Source organism: Mauremys reevesii, linkage group 8, assembly GCF_016161935.1.
Source record: "Mauremys reevesii isolate NIE-2019 linkage group 8, ASM1616193v1, whole genome shotgun sequence".
NCBI lineage: Eukaryota > Metazoa > Chordata > Testudines > Geoemydidae > Mauremys > Mauremys reevesii.
In genome coordinates this window covers 75124206-75137208 of record NC_052630.1, presented here as the reverse complement: position 1 = coordinate 75137208, position 13003 = coordinate 75124206, and the positions used below count along the sequence as shown (strand labels likewise).

Below are 13003 nucleotides of genomic sequence, written 5' to 3'. Positions count from 1 at the left end.
TCCTTATGGCTCCTCATCTCTGACCTGTGCGCAGTGAAACAGAACAGCTTCCAGATAAAACGCTCCTTTAGCTTTAACTCTTCGGGCCACATTTTCAAAAGCAATTTCTAGACCAAACAGCCTGTACACTCCCTTTGCTCTGAAGGGAAAAAAAAGTCACTTCGAGAGCTACACTTCCTGCTTATTTACTGTTGTCTTTTCCTGTTCTTTCCCTTCCACTCTACCAAACTTGGTATGTTGTCATTTTTGTTGCATTATCTGCAACTTGCAATCTGCCCCCAAGTGATCATTATCACTATTTCTTTTGGTAATCACTAGTCTAGATAACGCTACTGTTTTCCCTTCACACAGAGGACAGTAGATATCTTTATTATAAAAATTAAAACAGAAAAATTACTTATTTTTCAGAACTGCTTCTATTACTGGGGATTTGCAGCTTGGATTGCTTATTACATCAATCATCCTCTTTATACACCTCCTTGTAAGTAGCAAAATGGCCCTCAATGATTTGAACCTTTACCTGGGTATATTTGAGTGCTAACGATCCGTTTTTAAACATTTTGTTTTCTAGCCTATGGACAAAAACAGATAAATTTTGCTGTGATCATGTTTCTGGTAGGTCTTTTGCTTTTTTATTAAAGACTCCCCTTTATTTATTACTTTCGTGGTTGTGGGAGGGGACTGTCCAATTTATTATTAGAAAGCTCAGGATACAGAACTAAGATTGATCAGCTTAAGACAGAGACAAAACTGTCCGTTTTGACTAGAACCTGGACTTCAGGGAAAGTTTTGGCTGAGTAAGAATTTCAAGATTGGTCTGTTTACTCTGCAGAAATTAGATAAGAATTTGCATGTGGAGACTCACACTCAGCCACATTCATCACAGTGATCCTGGTACTACCAGAGTCTAGCACTGTGTTAACATTTGTTCAGTTTATCAAGGGTTGAGACTATCAAGTAGATCATAAGTAGCCGATAGCTGGCCTACTACAGAATTATGAAAGTATTAATATTCAGGGCCAGGTTTCATCTTGCTGGCTTTCCATATATTCTGACAGAATCCCTCTGGAAGTAGAATCCTGAAAGTGTCCTTTCACTCACCTCTTCACTCACCTCTATTTTATTTCGTTGCTATACTAACATTGCTTCTCTTAGGAAGTATCCATTCTCTCTAGTGCAGATGTAACCTGTCTCTGCATTAAGAGAAGAAAAATAATTACTATAGTGTCAATGATCGGAGGAGCTCATAGCACTTTTCAAATGTGAAATTTTCTGTGAAATAGACAATGGTGGATAATTTGAGCCACAGAGGTTAAAGCGACTTTCCCTAGGTCATACAGCGCACTGCAGAGCTGGGAATAAAACTCAGCAGCTCTGATTACCAGTTCTCTGCTCTACTCTGGCCATAATCATATATACAGACCATTTCAATCTATTTTCTACCTTACTAATGGTGGAAAGCATTACCTAAAAGCAGGTGGAAAAGTTGGTTAATGGAACTTTGTGAATCACATCAAGCCCTTGCCATAAGAAGTTGTTATGGACCAGCATATCAGTATTTATGGAGCTGCACAAATATGCTTTGGGATTTTTGAGAAATCCAAACTGCCTGATTGATTTTTTTAAACAAATCAGCCCAGTCAAAAGGTAAAGGAAACACACGCTGGATCCACTTTATTCAGGGGTTATAGTGTTAAGGTCTGGCTGGGAGAATAGGTGGAGTGCATTGTACCTTCTTGGGACTTGGTCAACACTTGCTAGTAGCATTGCAAACGCAAAGCAGAGTGTAATATGGCCTCTTGTGTATGGAATGATTAGTAGAACAGACGTCTCCTTACAGTCAGTCAGAAATCTTGTTTTGAGCTTTATTAAGATCTAAACATTTTTAATCCTATGTTGTTTAGTCTATTTTTCAATGGGGGTTTGGGGCCCTTTAAAAATATTTGTCTAGGAACTAGCATTGGGAAGAGGAATGATAAATGGAAGAGAAGCATTTCCTTTACTGTATTGTATGCTACTTCTTGCAGATATGTGAAGCTGGAAATTTCTCTATCCATGTTGCACTCAGTGACCTGAGAAGAGATGGTAAAAGTTTATTCTCTAGCTTTTGTGCACTTAAGTTAGCACTTCTGCAGTGATCTACACTGATGAACGGCCTGATCCTGCAAGGTGCAGAGAGCCTCCTGTGAGGGGCTAATCACCCTCAGCTGGCCTCAGTGGGAGCTGAGGGTACTCAGCACCTCATAGGATTGGACACTAAAGTAAGTTTGTGTGTGTGTGTAACGAAAGCACCTAGGGCCAGATTGTGCCATTAGGGCATAGGCCTGTGTTAGCTGCACTGGTGGTTCAAAGTGGGATGTGGGCATGATATACGGGTTGGCTAGTTCTCCAGCTCTAGTAGGAGCTGTGCTATGGAGAGTGCAAGGTCCGGTAATGTGCCTGGCTCCTGCCCAAGGCACAAGCTGTGTGTGTGTGCTTGGAAGTTAAGGGGCATGGCTCCCTTGCAGGGGCGGCTCTAGGCGGCACGCCTGCGAGAGGTCCCCGGTCCTGCGGGTTCGGCGGCAGCCTGCGGGAGGTCCGCCGAAGCCGTGGGACCAGCGGACCCTCTGCAGGCCTGCCGCCGAAGGCAGCAGGCCTGCTGCCCTTGTGGTGACTGGCAGAGCGCCCCCTGTGGCTTGCCGCCCCAGGCACGCGCTTGGCGTCCTGGAGCCGCCCCTGCTCCCTTGTGCTTTGCCCCCTCTTTGTAGGAGGGCTGCGTAGACTTTGGCTCATATTTGCTAACTGCATCCACAATTTTGAGACCATTGTAATCTCTAGAAATAACCTTCATTTCTGAGGTCTAGGAAATGGTGCAGATACTTCCTATGGGAATGACTTAGTGCTGGCCAGTCAGCATTGCCAATGATCTTTCCCAAGGATGCTTCTAGGCATGGTACTGCCAAATACTGTGTGCAAGCCTTAATGATGCCTATAGCACTTCCCCACAGGCACCCTAAACCTTCCTCTGGGCTCAGTGCAGTCCTTGTTTTCCCAAGTCTATCTTGCCCATCTCTTCAATAGGCAGATTTGGATTGTCTTTATAGCAAATTACATGGTACATAGGAGTGTCAATGTTCTGTGATTTATTTTTTGTGGTTCTTTAAATCTGTAGGATCCAAGATCCGTAAGATCCCTTATCCAACAAAGAATCCTTTCACATGGCTGTTTTTCTTTGTAACCTGTCCTAACTATACGTACGAGGTATGTATCTTCATCAGTAAACCACACTAAGATTTAAGTTTTGCAGGTTACAGCTCAATTTATACTGTATTATTAAAACAAACATGTAAGGAAACCCTAGAAACTTAAAATCAAAAATATGCAAGCCCACTTCATATTGCCAAACTCTAGGTTCAATCTTTCAAACAGTTAACCCATGACAGACACCCTAATGTACCTTTAAGTGAAATTTACTTCTGTGCAGAAAGATTGCATGAAGCCTATGCACTTCTCAGACTCTCAAAATTAAGATCTAAATGGGATGTGAGTGGTGCATAGACCTTGTACAGGTCCTGTGCACAGCAGTGAGTGTCAGGCTTTGTGTCCTCAATGTACACAGCCCTGCTGAGGTCAGATTTAAACAAAATCTTGATTTCAGGGGAATTTCATTGGTGTAAATGAGAACAACATTTGCTCCCAGGGCTGCAGAGTGTCACCATTATAGGCACTGATTTAGGAACAACTACAAAATAGGTGGAGACAAGGGAGAGAGGAAACTTATGTCCAAAACAACACACAATAACCATGATGAAAAACGGGGAGCTTTTGTTTGGAATTAACAGGATGCCGTTGACTGTGTGAAAAATAATTGATACCAAAAATAGCTTTAGGTAACGTTGGATGTATTGTTTACCTACATTAGAGAGGGATGTTTTGATAAGAGGTATAAATGTGAATGTGATCATCAGAAATATTTTGAGTTTCCTTGGCCATAACAGGTGGGGGCATGGATCAGCTTCACCATCATGACTCAGTGTGTCCCGGGTGAGTAAGGTTTTGTCTTTCTCCCAACTAGGTGATTTGTTCTCAGGACAAGAGAATGTTGTTTCATTAGCATTGATATTGTTTCTTTTTTTATATATCTTTTTATAGTGGGATTGTTCACATTTCTTTGCTTCATTCAGATGACAGTTTGGGCAAAGGATAAACACTACACCTACGTACGAGAATTCAAGGATTATCCAAGTCTTAGGATGCCAATTATTCCTTTCTTACTGTAAGAAGAAAGAACTGCTTGAATACCTGAGTGGAACTACAGGAGGACAAAGCTAATGGTCTCTTTTTACTGAGAAACCTGCTGGCAAATGAGATAATTCATTTAGATAACTAAACCAGGGTGGTTCTGCTGCATGGACTCTCCATTGCTGTGGGAAATTCTATACAATTGGAAGCTACATCTCCCTAATATTTCTAAATTTTCAGAAAGTCATATTAGTTGCCATGACTTAATTGCTTCATTGGCAGCCAAGGGCCTTTAAGGCTCACTATTGGCTTAGATCCTTTCAATTAGTGACAGTTGTAGCTTCCTGTACTGGCCTGGTTGGTTTTGTGGATCACCATGAAGCCTTGCCACCGGGAAGCTCCAACTTGTGGAACAGCATTCCACAGATGTGCTGATTGACCACAGATTTCTGGAGTCATCATCAGGTCAGCTGATTCAAAGGTAGATGCGTGTGCTGCCTTCCCTTGCTGGAGAGAAAGTGCTATGGGGACAGGTGCTTCATGGGGAAATGAAGGAGTTACAAAGGAGGGAAATAGGAGTACTCAGAATAAAGAGGTGAGCAATAACTCAGATGCCTGAGTTGGCCCGAACACATACTTTGATGAGTCAACCTTAAATCACAAGTCATTACGAATAGAACATCCCCTGTTAGGAAAACTCCTTTATCAATAAATTGCTCACCAGCTAGTTGACTGGATTTTGAAGATGTTGTATCTTCTGTAGCTGTGATACTTGGCCTGTTTTCATAAAACAAGTCATTATGATACCAAAAAACTTTTATCTAGAGGTTTTATGTTAGTGTTTTCTGAAGAGGTTTTTAATGTACTTTGTAAACAAATGCACTAACCTACAGTCCTCAAAATGATACTTCTGTCCCTGTTTGCAAAGCAGGGAGAAGGAATCAGTTACGTAGTGAACCTTCTATGTTTTGTTTTCCACAAGGTGTTCAGTTTAACTTGGAAGGTTTTCTATAAATCTATTCAAGAAACTACTGCAAAACCTGTCTTAATGACTTTTTTAAGAACCTATTTTAGAATGTATCTACAAAGAGAAAACATATATAATGTTTTTTCATGATGATTTATTTGCCTAGAATTGACTTATAGAAAGATTTTTGCAACTATTTGTAAAGATAAAATATGCAATAAATTCAAGCCTACATTTTGAACTCTGTCAAAATAATTGTGGCAACAAAAGATAATGGATTATAGCTGGTTGCAGAAGTTTCATAGTTTATATATAAATATAAAGCAAAATGGTCTTGTGTCAAATAAAAAGTTACATCCACTGGATTAAAAAAACAAAATCCCAGAGTTCACTATTATATAGCAAATTCTACTACTGGATGAATGGCTTAGAAGCATGTAATGATTAGTGCTGTGAGTAATCAAAGCAATAAATCATTATGAATGATTTTGCATTCTGCTATTCTCCAGTAGAGCTAGAGGCAAAACTGGTGTCGGGGTGAACTTCAAAATGTTTGATGGTTCAGTCATATAATCCTCCAAAAATGCTGGGGTCCTGTCTGTCACAGTTGCCTCATTTCTCATTGACTTCAAAGGGGATGGCACGTAGGCTGAAATTCCCCTGTCTACAGCTGGCCAGCAGAAGGCCTGGGCAACACTTACATCCCAGCTTGAGCCCTGAAGGCTCTGCACAGAGGGGAGATTTAACTTCAGCTGGCGACAGGATCAGGCCCTGGATGTCAGCCTAGCTGGCCAAGAGAGGAGACTTTCTCAGGTGAGATTTGCCTACTTCCTGCTTTGGGCCAGATCAGAAATACTGAATATCGCACACAGACTTTAAAACAAACAAAAACCCACTACCTTTTTGGTAGTTTCACCTCAGTTCCTAGAACCAGGAAACGAAGGGCCATATATTTACTTTCATTAGCAAAAGCCACCAAGCTTTTTCAAATATAAAAGGGTTCTGCTTGGGTGTGAGATTTGGGCTGATTCTCCCATTCCTGATGATTCTCTGGAGCTCTAATGGAATTGCCTGACATTACAATGAGGCAGTCTGAGCGGGAGTATTGTCTGTCAGCACTTATGTCTTGGCCCGACACAGGCCTTTGCATTTTAAGAAGGTGGGTGCCCATTCCTGAGGTGGCAGTGCTCTCTGGTTTTGGATGTGCAGTGGGAAGGTGTGCAATGCTACTGGTAGCAATTAATTTGGAAGATTTTTTTTTTTAAAGACCATATTAAAAGTCCAGCATAGAAAAACCATCTTTAATGCTTTCTTATGTGTCAGCAAGGAAGAAAGAGTTGTCTCTCTTTGCAGGATATAGTGATCCTTGTGTGACGAGAAGATTCTATTATAAACCAAGCATCTTCCACTCCTTTGATCCTTTCAATGCATACCTCATGTCTCTCTCCAGCCAAGGCAGAAGAAGTTTTTTGTTGCTAGTTAGTTGTGAATACAGTACTCTGAAAGGTACAAAGCTTTATTTGAATACTGCCCTGAGCAGTTTCTTCACTCCCCATACAGCTGTGATATGGCACACCTGTGAGCTAACACACTCTCAGTGTTAGCAGCTGCAGGGGAGTTCTATGCAGCTGCCTATTGAGGAAAAGCTGGGGACACCTTCACCTCCCGACTGGCTCCAGCTGCACGAGGGTGTAAAGGAATTTCCTCATCCTCCATCTGTTGCTTAGCAAAGTTCACAAATACCTGCGAAAGGAGAACAGATCAATATAACCAGCTCACTGGGGGCCGGGCAGTTGAACTACTCTTGCCACTTGCATCACATCAGCTTCTCTGTAGGCAAGAAGTGTGAAGCAGAATCCAGAGGTATGTGCAGAAATGAAAGCTGCCCATCAGCAGAGGTCACACATTTTTCTTTATCCTGTACTGAATACATGTACAAATCCACCCTTATGTCAGCTGAGGTAGAGGGCAGGGCACATAGAACATGCACCACACTGGTGGGCAAGGGAGAAGCTGCAGTATTCTTGAGGCACTGTGCAGAGGTCACGAGCATACACAGGTGTGCAGGGAGTATACCTGCGGGCAGTCCAAGTGACAGCTGCATAGCAGGTGTCATCTGCACAGACCAAGGGCCGCCAGCTGGGTGTGATGCCCTCTAATGACAGTGTCAAGTATCAGAGGGGTAGCCGTGTTAGTCTGGATCTGTAAAAGCAGCAAAGAATCCTGTGGCACCTTATAGACTAACAGACGTTTTGCAGCATGAGCTTTCGTGGGTGAATACCCACTTCGTCGGATGCAAGTAGTGGAAATTTCCAGGGGCAGGTATATATGCAAGCAAGAAGCAAGCTAGAGATAACGAGGTTAGTTCAATCAGGGAGGATGAGGCCCTGTTCTAGCAGTAGAGGTGTGAAAACCAAGGGAGGAGAAACTGGTTCTGTAGTTGGCAAGCCATTCACAGTCTTTGTTTAATCCTGAGCTGATGGTGTCAAATTTGCAGATGAACTGGAGCTCAGCAGTTTCTCTTTGAAGTCTGGTCCTGAAGTTTTTTTGCTGCAGGATGGCCACCTTAAGATCTGCTATTGTGTGGCCAGGGAGGTTGAAGTGTTCTCCTTCAGGTTTTTGTATATTGCCATTCCTAATATCTGATTTGTGTCCATTTAGCCTTTTCCTTAGAGACTGTCCAGTTTGGCCGATGTACATGGCAGAGGGGCATTGCTGGCATATGATGGCGTATATTACATTGGTGGACGTGCAGGTGAATGAACCGGTGATGGTGTGGCTGATCTGGTTAGGTCCTGTGATGGTGTCGCTGGTGTAGATATTTGGGCAGAGTTGGCATCGAGGTTTGTTGCATGGATTGGTTCCTGAGCTAGAGTTACTATGGTGCGGTGTGCAGTTACTGGTGAGAATATGCTTCAGGTTGGGTTGTCTGTGGGCGAGGACTGGCCTGCCACCCAAGGCCTGTGAAAGTGTGGGATCATTGTCCAGGATGGGCTGTAGATCCCTGATGATGCATTGGAGGGGTTTTAGCTGGGGACTGTATGTGATGGCCAGTGGAGTCCTGTTGGTTTCTTTCTTGGGTTGTCTTGCAGTAGGAGGCTTCTGGGTACACGTCTGGCTCTGTTGATCTGTTTCCTTATTTCCTCGTGCGGGTACTGTAGTTTTGAGAATGCTTGGTGGAGATTTTGTAGGTGTTGGTCTCTGTCTGAGGGGTTAGAGCAGATGCGGTTGTACCTCAGTGCTTGGCTGTAGACAATGGATCTTGTGGTGTGCCCGGGATGGAAGCTGGAGGCATGAAGGTAGGCATAGCGGTCGGTAGGTTTTCGGTATAGCTCATGCTTCAAACTGTCTGTTAGTCTATAAGGTGCCACAGGATTCTTTGCTGCTTCTAATGACAGTGTGTGCTGCCAAGAGCACTGGCCCATGTTGCTGGCTTTTATTATAGAAGTGCTCCTGTATGGAAATCAGTGGCTTCTGAGGGGGAGGGGATAGGTGCTCAATTAGTTGATTAGGTACTGCAGCGCCTTTGGGGAAAAATCTCATTAAAACTAAATGGAAGAAAACTAATCAGTTGTCACTGTAGCTTCACAGGGCATCAGGGTATGCACAGATCTGATCCTGCACTTTTACCTGAGGGCACTGAGAGTTTTGACTGAGTTAGGGATGTAAGGTAAAGCCCTTCAAAAGTTGGTTTAACAGACTGTCAAGACAGTTATAGACCCAAACTTAGTCTGGGTTTTGCCAGAACCCCCATAGCATTTCTTCTCCCTTGCCAGACAGATTTTCTCATGGATGACTTTACTGCTTTCTTACCCACCTGATCCAAAGTTGTTTGTGAGACTGAATAGTCTTCGATATTCAGGTTTTCTTTGTTGGAGATAAGTAACCGAAATATCCTGGCCAGTGAGGAGGAGCAAATCTGGTACTGCAGCATGTTATAGTGTTTCTCTCTTTGTAAACTGCCTGGGAAGTTGACTTGTATGAAACGCTCAGCTGGGCTTGGATCTGGACACAGCCCAGGTTTAGGTGCTTTAATTTTCATGGTGACAATATATCCATCTCCAAATCTGAGAAACACACATGGGTTTGGTTGTTTTATGAAGACATGGTTTTACTATTCAGGTGGGAGAAATCAGTTCTCAGCAGTAAGTTATACACTCAGAAATGCAGAGGCGACACGTGGAGGCCACGCAGGGTCATGTGCCCCCCCCCCCCAGATTTCTGCCAGGGTGGGAGTTGGGCTGAGTGCGGCTGAGGGGGACATGCCTGGGAAAGGCATAGGCACCTAGCGCTCCTACTGAGCTCTGTGCGGAGGCACCCAGAGCAGGGAAGAGAGACAGGGCTGGCAGCGCTACTCCACCAGAGGCGATGCAGGGAAGCCCTCTGAGTCGAGTTCCTTCCTCACCCACAGCTGCAGTTACCTGCTCAGCAGCAGGCATCCAGAACCTTCTCCGGCCCACGCCGCACCCACAGCAGGGAGACAATAGGAGAAATAAGTGGGGAAGGAGCTGTGGAGGGAAGGCGATGCTGGCTTGGAGTGGGTGTGGGAGGCGCAGGGGGAGTGGGAAAGGGCCTCGAGGTGACACATGGGGCAGTCACATGCCGCCCTCCGCCCACCCCAGACCTTTAAATTGTGTCTGCCCACCATCAAGAGTTACAGGTCATCTCTGCAGAAATGCATGAAATGGAATACCTAGAGCTAACTCTATTGAACTGTTCTGGGAAGCTGAAGAATCCACGTGTATTCTGAAGAATTGGTCTGTAATATATTCAGCTGATTTGAGGATCAAGGGGCCTAACTTAACAGTGTTACATATTAAAGAGTTGCACTCATAAGGTGGGCAGTGTGTTATTTTTAAATGAACACAGGTCTAGCGCCTATGTTACATAACACCCGGATGGTTGCATAATCACAGATTATTTGAAACTTGTACTCTGCATGAAGTACAGGCTGTGGTGTATCTTGAGTGTCCCCATAATCGCCAGACAATTCTTTAATAATACGGGATTCAAACATTCAATTTACTTGTATTTTAAATGTTGAATAGTGCCCAGGCATTTGAAGGTCCCCTTCACCATTATGGCTAGACGAGTGCAGAGAGCTTCACATTCTTCCATGCTGATAAAACAGAGAACACAATACAGGTTCAGGATTAGAGCAGGATTTCTGCCCTCCTTTGACTCCAGTGCTGATGGTAGGAAGCAAGGTTTGCATTACCTGTGTGAGGTCAGAACTACAGCTCGCCCTTCTCGGATCACGCTGACAATAGAGTTCCATAAGAAGCGTCGGGACTGAGGGTCCATCCCTGTAGTGGGTTCATCCTGAAGGGACAATATTAATTACAGTCAAAGATTTTAATAAAACACATGTCCAAGGCATTAGTTTGAGATTCCTTAAAACTGAATTTGTTAAATGGACACAAATCAGATATTAGGAATGGCAATATACAAAAACCTGTAGGAGAACACTTCAACCTCCCTGGCCACACAATAGCAGATCTTAAGGTGGCCATCCTGCAGCAAAAAAACTTCAGGACCAGACTTCAAAGAGAAACTGCTGAGCTCCAGTTCATCTGCAAATTTGACACCATCAGCTCAGGATTAAACAAAGACTGTGAATGGCTTGCCAACTACAGAACCAGTTTCTCCTCTCTTAGTTTTCACTCAACTGCTAGAACAGGGCCTCATCCTCCCTGATTGAACTAACCTCATTATCTCTAGCTTGCTTCTTGCTTGCATATATAAACCTGCCCCTGGAAATTTCCACCACTTGCATCCGAAGAAGTGGGTATTCACCCACGAAAGCTCATGCTGCAAAACGTCTGTTAGTCTATAAGGTGCCACAGGATTCTTTGCTGAATTTGTTTTGTCTTTTTAATAGTAAAATGCAGATAGGAATCCAGTGCGCCCAGTGTGGGGCACAGCTATTGGGAAGGGCATTGCACCCAGCACAGCATGTTACAGTGGACAGTGCATAGCATGACACCAATGGTTCAAAATCAGCCAGTACAGAGTCTTATCTCTTGATCTCAGAAGCATTTGTAATACTGCCACCACCAAAGCATCTAAGCGCCAGTACAGTGGTAAGCAGAACAGAGCTTATTCAGAAGCCAGGCTGCAGAGTGTGTAAAGCTCAGTGTGACAGGGTGCTGGGCAAAGGGTTGCTGATTCAGCCCTCTGTCACGCCAGCTCCCATTTAAGGGAATACATTAGAGCTGGCTGGGGATAACTTGGCCCTAATTGGGGAAGCAGAGACAGCTGCCACCTAATTAGCCTTGGGCAGTATAAAAGCCTCAGGGGAAGGAAGCCCAAGGGGGAGCAGAAAGAAAGGGAAAAGGTAGGGAGTGGACGCAGGTAGCATGTCCCTTCCTCTGACAGTGAAGGGTCAACTGTACATGGTGAAACCATGATGGGAACAAGCCTGTGCATAAACTGCACCTGTGGTTACTAACCCCAGGCTTTCAGAGTGACTTTGTGGACCTAGCAGAGGCAGGAGCCAAGGGGGCCTTGTCACGCCCTGTTGCACAAGGGGGCTTGTCCGGGATTCCATGCCAGTGCAAGTGTTTGGCATCCCAGAGATGGAGGAGACCCTGCAATGGGTGGTCAAGCAGCAGGAGGTGGTGCAGAAGGCAATGCAGAGTATTGAGCAAGCCCACCAGCTGGAGAGACAGGCTTTGCTCACTTGGCAAGCAGAACAGCAAAAGAGCCTGCAGGACTTCATTCGGGAGCGGGCCGGCATCCAGCAGCAGCTCCTGCAGAAAGTGGTGAGTCCCACAGGAGGGGATGGCATTTGGGCACCAGGCTTAGAACTGTGTAAAATGGGCCCGACAGATGAGCTGGCACCTTCCGAGGCACATTTGAGCAGGTAGCCAAAGGGGCTGGATGGGACAGGGCAACCTGAGCCCTGCGACTGGCTCCCTACCAAGCCAGCAAAGCCCAAGCGGCCTGCACGGCCCTAAGTGAAGAGCAGGCCAGGAATTATGAAGTGGTAAAGGCAGCTGTCCTACATCGGGGGGGCTATCCGTGGAGAAGTATCGCCAGAAGTTCCAGTCAGCGAGGTGGATGTGGGGGTTGCAGCCCTGGGCATTTGCCCAAAAGTCAAGGGACTAGGCCACCTACTGGCTGAGGCCAGACACCCAGACAGTGGGGGAAATCATGAACACACGGTGCTGGGGCCGAGCTGGCAGCTTGGCCCAACAGGGCTGGGGCTCCTCTGGCCACGGGGTGGGAGGCCCTCAGGGCCCTTCCTGTTAAGGGGGGGTTAGAGCTCCTGTGTGTGTGGGGGGCCCTCAGGAGGAAGGGGAGGGGCCAGCCTCCCCAAAGCGGAGGTTCACCCACCGCCCATGACTACAATGTAATTAGAGAGCACTCAGTGCTCCCTTTTATCAGGGCCGCCCAGAGGATTCAGGGGGCCTGGGGTCTTCGGCGGTGGGGGGCCCCCGCTTCAGCGGTAATTCAGTGGCGGGAGTCCTTCCGCTCCGGGATCCGCCGCCGAAGTGCCCTGAAGACCCACGGCAGGAGCCCCCCGCTGCTGAATTACCACCCAGAGGATTCAGGGGGCCTGGGGTCTTCAGTGGCAGGTCCCGCTTCAGTGGTAATTTGGAAGGACCCCCTGACGCCGAAGACCCGGAGCGGAAGAAGCTCCGGGGGCCCGGGCCCCGCGAGAGTTTTCTGGTGCTCCCGGAGCGAGTGAAGGACCCCGCTCCAGGGGCCCCGAAAATCTCTCGTGGGGGCCCCTGCTGGGCCCGGGGCAAATCGCCCCACTTGCCCCCCCGGGCGGCCCTGCCTTTTATCATGCAAACTGAAGTGTTACTA

At 45.9% G+C, this 13003-nt stretch overlaps 2 protein-coding genes across 5 annotated transcripts in view; one reads left to right on the top strand and one right to left on the bottom strand.

Annotated features, from left to right (window-relative positions):
- Positions 1-5429, top strand: part of LOC120370281 (very-long-chain enoyl-CoA reductase-like) — a 41768-nt gene extending 36339 nt beyond the window's left edge. For all 3 annotated transcript variants that reach the window (XM_039484732.1, XM_039484730.1, XM_039484731.1), the window contains 6 exons: positions 409-481; positions 572-615; positions 2028-2085; positions 3152-3240; positions 3978-4023; positions 4132-5429. In XM_039484732.1, coding sequence (XP_039340666.1) covers positions 409-481; positions 572-615; positions 2028-2085; positions 3152-3240; positions 3978-4023; positions 4132-4259 — 438 coding nt within the window. In that variant the 3' untranslated portion in view covers positions 4260-5429. The remainder of the gene's footprint in view (positions 1-408; positions 482-571; positions 616-2027; positions 2086-3151; positions 3241-3977; positions 4024-4131) is intronic.
- Positions 5430-6517: 1088 nt separating this feature from the next.
- ABCA4 (ATP binding cassette subfamily A member 4) overlaps positions 6518-13003 on the bottom strand; it is a 109858-nt gene continuing 103372 nt past the window's right edge. Inside the window, exons 46-49 of one of the 2 annotated variants that reach the window (XM_039484729.1) lie at positions 10407-10510; positions 10215-10307; positions 9006-9255; positions 6518-6931 (exon numbers count right to left, since the gene is read on the bottom strand). In XM_039484729.1, coding sequence (XP_039340663.1) covers positions 6821-6931; positions 9006-9255; positions 10215-10307; positions 10407-10510 — 558 coding nt within the window. In that variant the 3' untranslated portion in view covers positions 6518-6820. The remainder of the gene's footprint in view (positions 6932-9005; positions 9256-10214; positions 10308-10406; positions 10511-13003) is intronic. The other variant, XM_039484728.1, reaches the window with a different exon arrangement.